The 16,837-nt window shown below is 47.4% G+C and overlaps 1 protein-coding gene across 4 annotated transcripts in view; it reads right to left on the reverse strand.

Annotated features, from left to right (window-relative positions):
* LOC119441779 (MOB-like protein phocein) overlaps positions 1 to 16,837 on the reverse strand; it is a 29,318-nt gene that overhangs the window by 9,601 nt on the left and 2,880 nt on the right. For all 4 annotated transcript variants that reach the window (XR_007465599.1, XM_037706392.2, XM_049661610.1 and 1 more), the window contains 2 exons: positions 14,242 to 14,408; positions 11,267 to 11,378 (listed from right to left, as the gene is read on the reverse strand). Coding sequence is in view for 3 of the 4 variants with exons in the window: in XM_037706392.2 (XP_037562320.1) it covers positions 11,267 to 11,378; positions 14,242 to 14,408 (279 nt within the window). In the remaining variant the exon portion in view is untranslated. The remainder of the gene's footprint in view (positions 1 to 11,266; positions 11,379 to 14,241; positions 14,409 to 16,837) is intronic.

Consider the following 16,837-nt stretch of genomic DNA (forward strand, 5'->3'; position numbering starts at 1 on the left):
CACTTAATAATATCAATTGCCATTGATATTATTGGCCCATTTGAGCAAGCTCCCACCAAATGCCGTTATGCAGTGACGCTTATTGATTATCACAGCAAATGGCCAGAAGTTTTTTTTTTTCAAGACGTTTCTACGGCGACGGTCAAGAACTTTCTGCTACAAGTGTTTTCTCGTGAAGGCTACCCGAGTGAAATAGTTTCCGACCACGAACCGCAGTTCAGCTCAGTTGAATTTGAAGAATTCCTTCAGGAACGTGGCATACGCCATTGCTTTTCTTCTGTTTACCACCCGCAAGCAAACTGGCTTGTAGAAAGGTTCAACAGAGTCCTCAAATCTGCTGTCCAGATGGCAGTATACGAGCGGCGTGATATCCGTGTCGCCGTGACAGACTATTTGGGGGTCCACCGCTGCACACCTCACGCCACAACGGGATTTGCACCCGCCGTTTTGCTGCACGGACTGCCACGAACACGCTTAAGCATTGTTGGATTACCGGATTCTTCATTTCACGAAAATCCAGCACAAGCGATGAAATGGCTGCGCCAACGTGTCAGACAAAACCAAGCATCTTCCAAACTTTACACAGACTGCCGTCGCGGAGCCCGGACAAGACACTTTGCCGTCGGCGACTACGTCCGCGTGAGAAAGTCGTCAGTTCACAGGGAAAATATCTTTGCGCTTTTCGAAACCGAAGCAGATTATTGAGCAACGAGGGCCAGCTTCATTTCTTTTGGATGATGGTCGAGTGTGGAACGCCTCCAAATTTCAAGCGATGCACCCAGAAGCTGCGGAGAAGTTCACAGGCAATCGACCTGGTATTCTAGAATGGACTCTACCACTACCTGACGAGTCTCTTCAAGGTAGTGTATTTCCTGCGAGTGAACAACATGCTGACTGTCCATCTACGTCACGGCAAGAAAGAGCAGCACAAGCCAGCAGTGAGTCAAGTACTCAGCCGTCTTCACTGCAGGACAAAATGACCGGCCAACCCCCACGGAAGAGCGCACGAGTTAAAAGAACTACGTTGAAGCTCAGGGACTATGCGTTACGCAAGTGATAGTTTTTTTTTTTATCAACCGGGAAAATGTTGTATAGGAAAGAAGATGAGGATGGTGGCGCGGGGACACAAAATAAAGAAGATGATGTTCAGGCATCGGATGCATCGTTCCTCTGTGTTCTAAATACAACACCACCGAAGCGGCGGAGTTGCCGAGGCGAAATCCACTTCCCTGCCGCCCTCCTCCCTCACATTCCGCGGTCTCCGCGTGCGTCCTTCGCCATGCCGTGCAGGCGCCGCCCGCTCCCTGAAGTTTCGTTTACTGCTGTTATCGTGAAGCGAGCGTTGGATGGCGTTGGCAGTTTCGCGGCCCTCCGCGCCGTGATATTTCACGACTCGCACTCAATATTCTGGTTTCAGCCTCACTGGCTGTTTGTTCGCACCACATGCCCTTCTCCTCCATATCGTCTCTCTTTCTTCCTCGAGCACTCCTTGGGGCGCCCGTTTGAGGGGAGCGTTCGTCGTCTCCGCTGACTTCTGTACTCCCAGGCAGCCGCACTGTAACCGGTATTTCGTTTCCCGCAACTGCACTATAAGCAATACATGTATATATGGAGTGCTATGGGAAAATTAACGGGAGTCTGAAAACACCGCACTATATCCGGTCCTGCACTATAAGCGGTTACGTTATAAGTGGTCTATACTGTATATGGCGAGAGGTGTGCATTGACCTCTGATGCAATGGTACATCCAGGGATCCAGAGTTGCACAAGTGCCTGGCTGCACTGGCCCCATTTTGACCAAAAGGTTTGGTCCTGTGTAAGGGTGCACCTCGTCAAACATGTGAAAAAAAGTGTGGCAATTACACAAGTCTACACGGCAATGCTCAAGGGCAACCTGCTGTGCTTGCAGCTAGGAATGCAGTCTACAGAACGCATTTTACCACAGCAGTCAGCTTCCACAATTTTTCAAAATTTCCCTTCTACGATGTCGCGCAAAGGAAGTCGTCTGTCATTCTCACACAAACCCCACCACTGCTATCATTTTCCCATTGTGCACTACACCGCCAACAAATTTTTGATGTGAAGCATGTTTTGCCACTTGCCAGGCACTTTCCAGAACAGTGATTTTCAAATGGGGGTCCGCGTAAACGACGCCCGCAAAATAGAGGTGTGCGAATATTCGAAAAGCTCGAATATTATCAAATATTATATATTCAATATTTGAATTCACTTCGAACAATACGCGGTCTGTTAGAAAACTATCCGACCTTTTTTTTAGAACACCTGATGGATATGAAACAAGTGCATCAGCCAACCTTGAACCTTCGTGCTTCCCATCTGCCGATAGCGTCAGTCGCTGCGACGTAGCGTTTAAGTGAGGTAGTGCGCAGTGCTCTCGTCGGTTTTTTTATTGCAAGGAAAATGACGGAGCAACTGGAGCAGCGCTACTGCATCAAATTTTGCCAGAAACTGGGCGACAGCCAAGTGAAAACCATTCAGCACACAGCACACAGATTAAGGAGGGGTACAACCGGTTTAAAGACGGCCGCACATCGGTGGAAAGTGAGCTACGCTCCGGTCGACCATCAACATGCCAAAATGACCAGGTCATTGCCGAAGTGAACGCTGTGGTGGTGCGGGACCGTCGTGTGACCATCCGAGAAATTGCGCAAGAGGTGCGCATCAGCACTTTTTCTGCACATTCCATTAGGACCGAAGATTTGGCCATGAAAAGAGTGGCGGCGAAATTCATGCCGAAGCTACTAACGGTGGAGCAAAAGCAACTTCGTGTTGAAGTCTCACAGGACATGCTAGATTCCACGAACAGTGACCCCGACTTCATGAACACCATATTCACTGGTGACGAGTCTTGGGTGTACGGGTACGACCCGGAAACCAAATCCCAGTCGTCAAAGTGGAAGCGTTCTACATCACCAAAACCAAACAAGGCACACCAAGTGCGCAGCAACGTCAAAGTGATGCTGACTGCTTTCTTTGACTCCCGCGGTGTGGTACACCACAAGTACGCACCACAGGGTCAAACAATCCCCAAAGAGTACTACAGGCCTATGTCCTCCATTGCCTATGTGATCCTGTGCGGCGCAAGAGACCAGAGTTGTGGTTAACAGGAAATTGGTGCATCCATCACGACAATGCTCCTGCACATTCCTCGCACTTGATTCAGACTTTTTTGGCGAAAAACGAGACTCATGTAGTTCAACAGGCCCCTCACTCTCCCGATATGGCTCCCTGCGACTTCTGGCTGTTTCCCAAAATCAAGACGCTATAGAAAGGAGCGCAATTTCAGACAAGAGAGGACATTAAGCCTGCAATGACAGCTGAGCTAAACTCCATTCCGAAAGAGGCCTTCTCGGAATGCTTCCAACAATGGCAGCACTGCTGGGAGAAGTGTGTGGAGTCCCAAGGAGACTACTTTGAGGGTGATTAGGTTTCCAACGCTCCAGTTATGCCAGTTTTTTTTTCTTCAGCAAAAGGTCAGATACTTTTCTAACAGACCTCGTATATAATCGAAACATGTTCAAATATTCGGTTAGATACGAATATTCGAATGAAATCAAATATATTGCTGGCTGTGCGGGTGCAAACACAGTTCTTAGCATGTGATTCTATCTAATCTAAGAATCTTAGGGCGATACTGTGCTGAATTTTGTGATAATTTCGTGCTGCTGGCGAAACTTTGCCCCTCTAAAGCACACTTAGCCACTAAACGTGTAAACATTGCGGGAAAGCCGGCCTTTCAGTAGCATAGGGTACGCCACCTCTAATTATGAGCTTATTAATTGGCGGAAAGTGCGATGACTAACGACTGGCACAGGATCAAATGCCTCCGAGTTTACGGGCATCTGTTGCGGTATAGTAAGGCACAGGCAGTGCTAACGTATGGGGCAGAAATTTGGAGGTTAACAAAGAAGCTCGAGAACAAGGGACTGCACACAGAGCGATGGAACGAAAAATGTTAGGCCTAACGTTAAGAGACAGGAAGAGAGTGGTGTGTATCAAAGAGCAAACGGGGATAGCCTATATTCTAGTTGACATTAAGAGGAAAAAATGGAGCTGAGCAGGCCATGTAATACGTAGGATGGATAACCGGTGGACCATTAGATTTACAGAATGGATACCAAGAGAAGGGAAGCGCAGTCTAGGACGGCAGAAAACCAGGTGGGGTGATGAAGTTAGGAAATTTGCAGGCGCATGTTGGAATCAGCTAGCGCAATACAGGGGTAATTGCAGATTGCAGGGAGAGGCCTTCATCCTGCAGTGGACGTATATATAATCTGATGATGATGACGACTAAGGCACAGGCTGGCAAGGACAGCCAGTGGGAATTACTAAATTTTCCAAGTTAACATGAACCAAATACACAATGTAATTTAGTATAACAGCTTACTACAGTTAAACCTGCTTATAACGAACCTCTATATAACGAATTCCTGGATATAATGAAGTTTTTCTATTCCCCGCCATTACTCCATAGAAGCACATGTACAGTAAAAGCTCGATGATACGAATCTCACGGGGTCACGGAAAATATTCGTATTAGCCGAAATTCGTATCATCGAAACACAATTAAAACTACTGTCGAATCTCGATAATTCGAACTCGAAGGGGCCCGAAAATTTGTTCGAATTAAAAGGACGTATTTTTGAAGTATTCGTGCACCATAGCACGATGCACGAACGGTGCGAGTCGTGAAATATCGCGGCGCGCAAGCGCACAGCAAGCGCGGGCCACGAAACTGCCCACGCCGGCTAACGGTCCCGGCTAACGGTCGCTTCCCGATAACGACAGAAAACGAAGCTTCAGGGAGCGAGCGGGCGGCGCCGGCACACGGGTGCACGCGGAGACCGTCGAAGGTGAGGGAGGAGGGCGGCAGGGCATCGGATTTGGCCGCGTCAACTCCGCCGCTTCGGTGGCTCCCCTTGCCCTCCCTCTCAACTCCCTCGTAGCTCTCTCACCTTCGACTCCATGCGCACATCTCCGTGCGCACCCGCCGCCGTGCTGGCGCCAGCTTATTTTAGCCGCCCCCTGAAGTTTCGTTTTCTGCCGTTATCGGGAAGCGAGCGTTTGCGGGCGTGGCAGTTTCGTTGGCCCGACTGTGCCTCCGCTGCTGCTTCCCTCTGCGCTGCTACCGCAGCATGCAAGGTCAACATGCGACTAGAAAATAGAGGAGAAGGGTTCACTGCCATTTTATCCGCGTGGCTGAGACGTCGGCACTAGTGTGTGCTAAAATACTAGAGTGTTCTAGACTGAGTGTCTAGAACACTCTAGTCGGCACGTACACGCTTGTTCCGGCGCGATGCAGAAACGGCGACCTTGCAATTTGAGAGACAAGGAAATTTCCGCCGCGGGCTTTTTTTTTTCGTTCCTTCGCGCGCGGCATTGAGAGGTCTCTTTTGAGCTTTTGCTCTATGGCGGTGTCGGAGCAATGCCGGTCGGAGGCACCGCCGCGTGATTTGGCGCGCTGCTAAGAGCATTGTCGGTGCGCGGTATGTTCGAAATAAGTGCGTTCGAATTCGCTTGCTTCGCGTTGACGTTGAACGAAAGCACGTTTTTCATGATAGTCTCGCTGTGCAACAATTGTGCTGAGTGTTGACGTTGCGAGGCCTAGCTCCTTGGCCAACTCCGTCGCTTCCTCTTGGGATCCTCATCGACCTTTCGAAGAATGTCTAATTTCTCTTTAAAGGAGAGTGCTTTCCGCTTGCGAGACATAGCTCGCTGCGACTAGGCAAAATGGCGCAAGCACGAATAACGCGGCCCGAAGCGCAGCAGCCACTCCATCTGACGGCTCGCAGAAAAGGATGGAAAAGTACAAAAGCACCAAAAGCGCCACCGCTTCAATCTCTTCGCGCCCAGTCGCAGAGTCCGCGCTGTCTGGCGCCGCGCCTCCGCACCAAAAGAGAAGGAGAGAAAGCGCGTGACTGCGCGCTCTTTCGTGGCCGTCGGTGGGGCAGCGTTTATTCGTATCAACCGACGCAGGCTGAAAATCGATTCGTAACAACCGTTCTCTAGCACGTTGCAAAGTAATGGGGCTCGGCCGGAACCACAGAAAAATTTGTATCATCCGGAAATTCGTATTAGCCGTGATCGTATCATCGAGCTTTTACTGTATTTGAGACCTCTACGTAACGAAGTGGCAGCGAGAGACCCCCTCGATATAACGAATTTTCCCATCCGACAACCTAGAGATTTCGCCCCAAATTTTATCATTTTTGCGCGAGCAGCAACCGGAAGCACCTTCTCCGCCGCGACGGAATGCGAAGTGAGCACACGTGTGCGAGGCGGGCCTGCATCCCTCGACCCGGTGATCTTGGCGCCGCGTGCGTGACCTTTCCCCCTCCCTTCATTCAAGCCTGACCCTGCCGCTTGCTGCAGCTGGCCTTGCCCGCCAAGCCAGCACTCTCTGCTTTTCCAGTTGATGTTGCAGACGCGCTGGAACACGCTGTGACACATCACACTCGATGAGCGCGGACGCGCGCTGTCAAGCGCTGGCGGCGTGTGGAAGCGCCACTGGAGAAGCGAGCGAAGTGACCTTCATGCTGTTGTCTATCGCTTCAACGCAAACTGAGCGCCGAGAACACACTGCACGCACAAAGCTACAAGCCGCGGACGCACCTACACTGCTAGACTCTGCCCCAACGCAGATCGCTTTCAACATACGGCCCGCGCGACAGTGCGCCGCCGCATAGTACACAGTTGATGCTAGAGTACAGTACAACGCCGCCCCGCTATCTCTCCCCCCTCGCTCCCTCACCGGCGCCTCGAGCGCAACGGAAGAAGGCACGCTTCCTCCCTGCTTTTCTTGCGCGCGCGAGATTTAGACGCAGTCGTCGGCTCCCCTCGCACGATTTCACTCGCACATACAGCATACGGCACGCGGCAACTGCGTTATCGCCCGTGGACTTTATACGGAAGATCTATTGGCCAAAACCATGTTTAGGGCCACAAAGCGTCATAGACACCATCTTTATATAGCAAATACGGATCTCAAGGGCCATACTTTTGCTGGCGGAAACCGAAAATAGGTCATAGTTGTCGCCCCCGGCACTTTGGGCAGCCAATGCCATCATGAAGCCAACAAGCCAAGCGACATGAAAAGTCAAAATGGCCGCTCGGGCCGGCGCGGGGTGGCAGTTCGCAACGTATGATGCGGGAACGGTCCCCCAGTTGCGACGCAACTGCGGGGTTACCAATGCATTGGGTTCTATGGGAGCTGTGCCGGGACTGGCTGAAAACGACGTAACAGCCGGGAAAGCGCAGCCCCCGGGAACGTAACAGCGGGGTTCTACTGTAACACTATACGACGCTACGACGTCATCGTGACGCTCGCTCTTCGTTTCCGATGCCTCGCGCTTGTGCGAAACGACACGCGTCCACGCATCCGGTACCTGGTGTGACATTCCAAGGATGAGTGTTTCGACGAAAACGAAAAACGGGTGCGTGTTACAATTGAGGGCAAGTTAGAATCGAGTAAATACGGTAAGCGTTTCTTTTTCGAATTTTCGTGCCGAACCTGCATATAACGAAATCCTCTTTATAACGAAGTTTTTCGGGAATTTTTCAATTTCGTTATATCCAGGTTTAACTGTAGTCTAGTTTCGTAACATTGACAATGTAACTGCAATGTTCCAACATATCAAATTAACCCAACTTGGTAATAAATACATGTGCATATCACATCCGATATTCGATTCGTATACAGAAATGTTGATATTCGCACACCTCTAAAAAACAAAGAAAAAAATTGCACTTTTGTTTTTTAGCCTCGACTCATTCCCAGTTCTGGGACCTGCTCCCCATCCCAGAACTGTGGCAGCAAACCGCACAAGATATAAAAAAAGAAAAGATGTCACAATGTTTGCTGCCAATTTTTTTAGTCAAAAAGTTGTTTTTTTTCGAACTGCGAGGGGTCCCCAGCACATCCATGGCTGCGAACCACTGCTCTAGAAGATAGGTTGGCTGGTGCGTATTTCACCTCATTTGGGGCCTTTTCAATTTCAAGAATTGTGTGTCCCACGGTGGGACTTGAACTAGAATCCACATTGTGAGAGCCTAGTGCTATAGCCATTAGGCCACAATGCGTGCATTGCTGGAGAGTATAATTTACTATTCTCCTTCTATAGTGCTGGTTGGCGCATGCATCATCATCATCATCAGCCTATATTTATGTCCACTGCAGGAATAAGGCCTCTCTATGCAATCTGCAATTGGGTACCCATCTTGCGTTAGATGATTCCAACATGTGCTTGCAATTTCCAAACTTCATCACTCCACCTAGTTTTCTGCCGTCCTTGACTGCGCTTCCCTTCTCTTGGTATCCATTCTGTAACTCTAATGGTCCACCGGTTATCCATCCTACACGTTACACGGCCTGCCCAGCTCCATTTTTTCCGCTTAATGTCAACTAGAATATCGGCTATCCCCGTTTGTTCTCCGCTACACACAGCTCTCTTGCCGTCTCCTTACGTTAGGCCTAACATTTTTCGTTCCATCGCTCTTTGTGTGGTCCTTAATTTGTTCTCGAGCTTCTTTGTTAACCTCCAAGCTTCTGCCCCATATGTTTGACTGAGGACCTTAACCGAGAAAGTGGAAGAGTGGGGTTGAAGATTATTATGCAGAAGACAAACATAATGTTCAATAGCCTGGCAAGGGAACAAGAATTCAGGATCGCCAGTCAGCCTCTAGAGTCTGTAAAGGAGTACGTTTATGTAGGTCAATTACTCACAGGGGACCCTGATCATGAGAAAGAAATTTACAGAAGATTAAAATTGGGTTGGCGTGCATACGGCAGACATTGCCAAATCCTGACTGGGAGCTTACCACTGTCGTTGAAAAGTGTAGAATCAATGCATTCTAACGGTGCATGCATCATGTCAGACGGCAACAATTTGCCTAGAAAAGCGAGTGTGTGCCAATTTCCCGCTCCTTCCCATTGGCAACTAACACTTTGAGATACTATGTGACGTCCTGGCTACGGTATCGGCCCAGTCTAAAAAAAAAATGGCTGATTGTCACTGTAGTGGAGGATTCCAGATTAATTTTGCCCACATGGGGCATCTTTATAGTACAATAAAATTTAAATACACAAGCGTTTTTGTATTTCAACCCCATCGAAGCACTCGTGTTGGTAGAGTTTACCCAGCGACTACCTTCAGGACCCGCCAATGTGAAAAGGCATAGGTTGAAAGGTTTCTTGGCTGGAGGGCAACAAATGAGTCTTGCCACCACTGTCACCTACATAACTGCTCATTGTAACACAGACACGTTGCACCAACAGGTAACCCCAAATGATGCTAGATAGCCAAGTACCTGCAAAATGCTTCGCCTAACATCAATTCCCACACTGTGTGGGATCTGCACATTTTATTTTTACCAATTAAGTTCAGTCTCTTGCACATGAAACGCGGTCACATTTACCCACGGAGTAAGATAAGACAGGAGCGCCGACTCCGCTCGTCTGGAAGGGACACATTCTGCAACGTGTTCGCCAGACGGCACTACGAATGAAGAAAAACTGTAGCGGAGAGGAGCAAAGGCGCGGGGGCTCTCTCGCGGCGCCTGCTTGCCTATCCGTTTTGTTGTCTGCTTCGCGCACGCCCTGACGCCTGTAGCGCGCATAGCTCTTGCGGTTCACGGAGTGACGTTAGCAGGAGAAACAAGTCATGTATCATTTTGTTTTATTTATTTTATACAGGCCAAATGCAGGGCATTTGTCAGGTGGCCTACATGGAACTTTACAAGGCACAGGAACAGAAAATAAACAAAGACGGAAAGAAAAACTATAGCAAATTAAGGCGACATAACGGCAGTTCGGGTGGTCTCAAGCAATGAAAGACGACAGCGAAAAGAAGTTTTTACGCAAAAGCTGACGTTTATCACTCTTTTTTATCTGAGCACGCATCAAGTGCTAAGATGCTTCGCTTGCTTCTTTGCTTCTCGCGGTGCTTTTCGTGTCGCCCGGTTCTCTTGCGAGCAGAATCGCCATTCTCTATAAACATAATAATTGGGAATTCCTGCCAGTGTTTCCTGCTTATTATTTCACAAGAGAAGCTCTGATTATGTGTCTGCATAACTGGGGGAATCATCTCGAAGGCAAGGCTGAGAATTTACAGGGTAGCCAGCCGGTATTTACACTGGCTAACCTCCTTGTCTTTCTTTACCTTTCTCTCTCTCTCTACATTACGGCATGTCTCTGGGCAAGGAAAGGCACCTGCACTGTGTGTAGTTGGAAGATAAATTTAAATTGAGCTCCTCCCGTCCTTCCGCATTGGCGTCTTCTGGTTCCTCCTGGCATTCAGCATCATTGAGCTACGCCAGGCTTCCCTAAACAAATTGAAGGAAGTACAAAAGAACTGAAAGTGCTGAAAGTGCGTAGGAAGTGCTTCGAAGTCGAGGCACTTTCTTTAGATCTAGTAGGACATCACCTTTGTCTTTGCTGAAGTAACTATATATCAAAAATAAGCTGCTTCTCGAAGTGTCGTGCACATATTTTGTCCATTGCTTTAAGCGCTCGCTTATTTGAGGAATTTTTTGACGCCACTGCTGGAGTTGTTGAAGATCAGATGGCGAAGCGAAGAGCGAAAACTTCTCGCGTCCTTTGCCATAACCAGATTTACAGCCGGGAACAAAACACTGTCCTGTTGCTCAGTCTCTTCACGCACAAGTATCAAGATACCTTGTTCCGTCAGGCATGAATAAACATACTGCAGACATGGTAAACAAAGCGAGGAAGACGAAAATTTCCCACCTTCGCTTCCGCGCAGACGTAGAGGAGTGAAAAACAAGTACTTCTGTTGTGTCTTTTTGTACAGCATCATTTATCGTCTGTTCCCTCTAAAGACATCTGAAAATGTTTCGTATGCGTGCATAAAAGCGCTACCGCGTGTTTATTTGCGCTTTTATTATTCGTGCGCATATATTTTTTGTGTTTCATTGCTGTCAAATTGAGACGGCCGAGGGTCCCCGTTTGTAGCAGACGACACGCTCTGCGGGTGCTGTGCTGCCCGTTCTGCGCCGTCGTCGCCGCCGGTCTCCTCCACTCAGCGCATGCGCACATGGAAGCAAGCTGTTGAGTGTTTTCCACGCGCCTCGACAGATGGCGCTACGCGATGTATAATTTGCGTTGCACGGTTTGTCCCGAGCGAATGCGTTGCGCGGCGGCGGAGTCGGCGCTCCTGTTTATCTTACTCCGTGCATTTACCAAAGCTCATGCAAGGATGAAATAATCAAAAAAAGCATGTGCACCTACCTCAAACTCGTCAAACGTGGCTCTGTGATGGTAGTATGCGTGAGAAAATATCCGGTAAACTCTCCGGCACACAGAACCTAGCTTTGCTACCGAGGAATCTTTGATGCTAACTCTGTAAAGAACAAATTATAAATCTTTTACAAGATCTGAAATGTGAAATGCAGGCAGTAAATTTTTCTCTCTACACTGAAATGTGAGCAAGCACAGCAATTTCTAAACACAGAGCTGTATCACACAATTTAAAAGGGCCCTGAAACAACCTTTTTTTGAAACCAGAGCAACGCACTGGACTGAGTGTGATGCCTTTTCAAGAATATAACTTTTTCAGAATAAATTTTTATAAAACAGCCTAATAATGTTTACTTCTCTCATTCCCCTTTAACTGGTTACTCTCAGCTGGGGAGTACCATAGGTCGGCAGAATATGTGGATACTCATTCACCAGTATGTTTGGTAGGCTACGCACTCGCTCCCGCTCATGTGTAACCACATTCGCTGGCACTTACAATACTGCTCACCCCCCCCCCCCCCTCACCAAAAGTATCTTAAATTCATATTCACCTCCATTCACATTTGCCAGCACCCACTCACACTCGTGCCCCATTCACACTCACTCACGTCTACACATTCATACTCATGTCCAATCTAAATCACTATCACTAAATTTCCTTTGTACTCGGCGTTAACAGGCGCCCAACTCCTGTTAACTCGCAGCCTCTGTCAATCACTAATGCTTTATCTACCGCCTATTAAATGAGTGGGGAGAGGAGAGAGAGTAGTGTCCAAACTGCACTGCCAGCATAAGCTCCTGCGAAGTAATGTCATCCAACCTCAAATACCTCGATTTTGTGTACTGTAAATGCCGGAAGCCATCATGGAGCCGGAAACACGTCATGATGGGCATGTTTTGGACACTCCCTATGTGATGGTCCCTGGACAGCTTCTCGGTTAAATGATGGTAAATAATGATGGCAAGGATAACTTTTGCATTGTGAACATCCTACGCAGGGCTGCTGTCCAACAGAAGTGAGGACAACAATCCCAACTCATCAGACTTGTGCAGCCATTCGGCAGCACGGTTGTAAAAATGAAATTAAACGTTTGACAGTGCTGAAGACAGTAACTGAAAATGCTGACCACGTTTGCTAGTGTCCCACAGCCGAAGTTTTGCAGCTACAAGTCGATACACACAGTGCACAGTGTAACTTGCTCTAACAAGCCAAAGGCTAGATAAATGTCCAAGACCTAGCATGACTGTTAACTAGTAATGCTGCCAAAACACCCACAATATCCACAAGTGCAAGTAATCAAGAAGACGACAACAATTTTGGAAAATGTGCAATACCCAATGTGCATGAAATGTGTGCGATGCAGTTGCTCACAAAAATAAAGAGTTGGACAATGAATCTCTACAAGGTACTAGAGGCAACATTTGTCGCTGCTGCACTAACATAGCAAAACATTAAATTCTGCATTTTTAAAGTGCTAGAAGCATGATCTGATTACGAGGCATGCCGGACTTCAGATTAATTTTGAGCACCTGGGGTTCTGTTATGCTCCTAAATCTAAGTACATGAGCCCTCATCGAAAAGCCAGGATCAAACCTGATACCTCAAGCTCAGCAATAAAACGCCATAGGCGCAAAGACCCCAGTCAGACGGACAAATTCAGTGTCACTTTGAGCGAGTGCACTTCGCAGTTAGTCATTCACAGGATGTCGCATGGAAAGGTTTAGTGACACTAGCAGAAGTGCACTAGCCAGCAAGTGCGTTTAATGAACTCACTTCAAAGCGCGGAAGTGTATAGACTCGAGAGCATTGCTATAAGAATAAATAAATGCTCAACTGAAAAGCCCCACTACTTCCAAGATCACTTTTTGGTGATTTAAAATGTTACGTGCCAGTGACACTAGTGAAGCCATGACAAGCTTGAAACTATTTTCTAGCACCCATCAAATCGCCTGACACCAAGTCTTCCGGATACTGGATATGTTCCGTGCTTGTATTGGCTCAAAACGAATTGATGTGTTAATCAGATTACAGTATTTCTACTTTTGATTGTAAATGTTCTCGTAAATAAGTTGTTTTTTTTTTGTAACTAAATGGTAACTGTTCGTAAAACTCAAAATGGTACAAATCATATGACTTCATAGATCGTTGATGCCATCAATCCCGAAGGACATTTAGTTATGTCGTCTGGCACTACACCACCAAAATGATTCAATTATTTTTTTTGTATTAAAATTAAATTTCGGGGTTTTTCATGCCAAAACCACAATCTTATTATAATGCACGCCGTAGCGGGAGACTCTCAATTATTTTGACCACGTGGGGTTCTTTAATGTGCAATCAATGCACGGTACACGGGCATTTTTGCATTTGTAGCCTCCATCAAAATGTGGCCGCCAGGGACAGGATTCAATCCCGCAACCTCGTGCTTAGCAGCACAATGCCAAAGCCACTAAGAGGCACAGCAGGTCACCAAAGTGAAACTCAGCAAGGCAAAGTACACTTGCAAAAAGTGCACAAATTTGCCCATCTGACTTGTGTATAAGCTATTGAAGCGGTGCCAATACAGCAAACAAATTAAAAATGTTTCATCTCTGCATGATACATGGTTGCTTCTGTAGTTTTGTCATACAATATGTCTGGTTTCATTTTACATAGGTACATTACTATTGTCGTTTTAGTACTTCATTTATTTTTGGCCATACTTTTTTATGTTGTTACCAGCTATATATTTAATGAAGTTCTGTTGCAGAAAACCAGATTTACAAAAAAATTTTGCTTCTACTATATGGACCTTTAGTATCACATGATCTGCAACGGTGTTAAACAAGTGTAAGTAGTGGCACAGAGCAAATAAATAGACAAATAAGTAGTGGCATCGAGCAAATATTTAACTAATTAGCAAATTACATACAGTACAATTACACACCTGTCGAGCTAAAGCGTAGCACATTATAAAGTTTCTTACCGGCTTGGAAAGTACTTGTTGCTGTTGAGGAGGCACGCAGCTCCATCAAGGGTATGCCGCGTGTAGTCAATGGCTGGACACTCTTTGGGCGTCTTGTGGGCAGCGCAAAGGAATATCCACTGTTCCGTGGCCGTCATTTGGGTGCAGCTGTCTGCATTGCACTCGGCCTGCAACCAACCAGCAGTGAGCTACAGCAAAAAACATGGCCAACAGTGGCACGGCTCCCAAAACATAGAAGAAGAAAAAAAAGACTCAAAAGAGAGCACGGCCTCGGGCAGCTAGCCTTGGCAAGGCAACCTCCTCTGGCGCCGCCCCTCCCTAGCCATCGGGGCCCAGCTGCACATTCACTATTGGGATTTCAAATAGGCCCTACACAGTTGCCAGATCTTTCAAAGAACTTTTTGGTTCGTGGTAGCTTTTACCGACGCCCTCATCACCAGCTGTGCTATCCCCCCAAACTATGGGCGTTTTTAGCAGCTAGAAATTACTACGCTCCTCCATGTCCCCGAAACTTCATACAATGTGTGTTGAAACTGCCCCTAGAGTTCGTAGGTTGGAAGTAGAACGAAGTACTGCTGCCACACCCCACCTGTCATCCGTTGGGGAGCAGCCGACTACATTTTGTGAAATCAGTACTGCTCTGATATGCAGAGATATGTACGAGGTAAGCAAGCTTAAAACACGCCTCTTTCATTTTACACGAGGATATGCCACTTCGTACCCGCATGAGACAAACAAAACGCTTAACCTTGCACTCGGCCGTGGAACACTTGAAACAGCGAAGCTGGGCGATCGTAGCCCAGGATTTTCCGGAAGTGCGCCCAAACTTTTTACCTTATTACTCGTGATGACGATAACTTCTTTTCGCGCGTCTCAGACTTACGACCGTCACTGCGCGTTGCATAGCGCAGCTTGCAACACCGACAACGCGTTCCAGCAGACCCACTCCATGAATGAGTCTCTCTCTCGCTCTAATAGCATGCAAAACCTCTTCACCTCGCAGAGCACGAGCATGCGAACGTGCCAGCTGTGGACGAAGATGACCACACTGGAACGCAATCATATGGTTCGCTTAAATGCATGCTCTGCAGGCGTGGCTGTATAACCTAGTGGTTACGACGCTCGCCTTGGGAACAGGGGTACGCGGGTTCGAATCCCGCCTTGGCAAGAAAGTTTCTTTTTTATTTCTTTATAGTTTCTTGATACGAACCACAAATTACGGCTGGCTTAAACAGCTTCGCTGTTAAAAAAATGTTCTTCAGCTGCATGAACATACCTCAGCGAAAGCAGGAGTTTTCCGAGAGAATAGGCAATAGGAGACCCGTAAAATGAGCAATAGCAGGGAATTGTGGGGCGCGTCGTCTGCTAGCAGCTTCCGGTACGACGGACAACGCGGCGGCATGCCCAGCACCACAAGTTTTTCCGCTCGGTTTCAACTGTCAGTCGTGCGAGGCTTTCCGTACGCTTTGTCGACCAGCAATGTTGTACCATTCATGAAGCTGATTTCTAAGTTTCAGTTCACTCTGGGCGCGACGATGACAAGCCAAGAACGGTAAGGATATGCTTATATTCATAAACGAACTTTTCGTTTCGGCAGCCTTTTTGTTTCTGACAGGTTTAGCTGTACGACATTTGCCGCTGCTTGAGTGCATCGTCACAGACTGCTCTGCCTGCGGGTCAGTCAGACAGATGAAAAAGTTATCTTTATCCGATAATTTATCAAGCGTATAGAAGCATTACCTTAGAAAATCGGGTGCTGAGGCGATGGCTACCGCAGTCTGGTAAATGCTGCTCTGTGATCGTCACTGCAATCGATAACGTCGATAACGGCGCAGCTAGCGTAATTAGAAAATGAAGCGCTGAAAATGTTGGAAAACTTCGCACGATGTCAACGGCATTTCTCGGTTGAAACTCGAGGTTCATTTGAAGTGCGTAGTTAGACGCACTTCAAAGTACGTAGTTAGACATTTTCGCTTTTTTGTCAACTTGATGGGGCAATGACCATATCGCCGACATATTACGGCTACACATTAGCTCTATCTGCTTTCAACGAACCAATGTGGGCTAGTTGGTTACGAGTATTATGTATCTCGCTGTTAAATTAAATTAAATTATGGGGTTTTACGTGCCAAAACGATTTCATTATGAGGCATGCATAGTGGGGGGTTCCGGAATAATTTCGACCACCTGGGGTTTTTGAACGTGCACCCAAATCTAAGCACACGGGTGTTTTCGCATCCCAGAATCTCTCGCTCTTTTACGGGTCACCTATACAGCTCCCCCCACGTGCACCGAAAATGTCTATGCTGCACTACGTTCGCTGAACACAATTTCATACACATACAGCACAGCCCGTTTTCAAAGGATAACTAAGGACTGTGAACTTAAAAATTCAATAGTCCCACAGGCACAAGTGACTGACAAGTAACAACAAGTTGTTCAAGTCTTCCTTTCAGATAATGTATAAATGCAATCATCAGGAAGCCCCTCTCTTGATTGAACTCATGCCTAGTGACCACTAACTAGGAAGACACGATTTGAGGCATTCAAAAAGCACCAGCTGGGGCAGATCACAACTTACACTTGTTTCGATTGA

The sequence above is a fragment of the Dermacentor silvarum genome, chromosome 2 (assembly GCF_013339745.2).
Source record: "Dermacentor silvarum isolate Dsil-2018 chromosome 2, BIME_Dsil_1.4, whole genome shotgun sequence".
NCBI lineage: Eukaryota > Metazoa > Arthropoda > Arachnida > Ixodida > Ixodidae > Dermacentor > Dermacentor silvarum.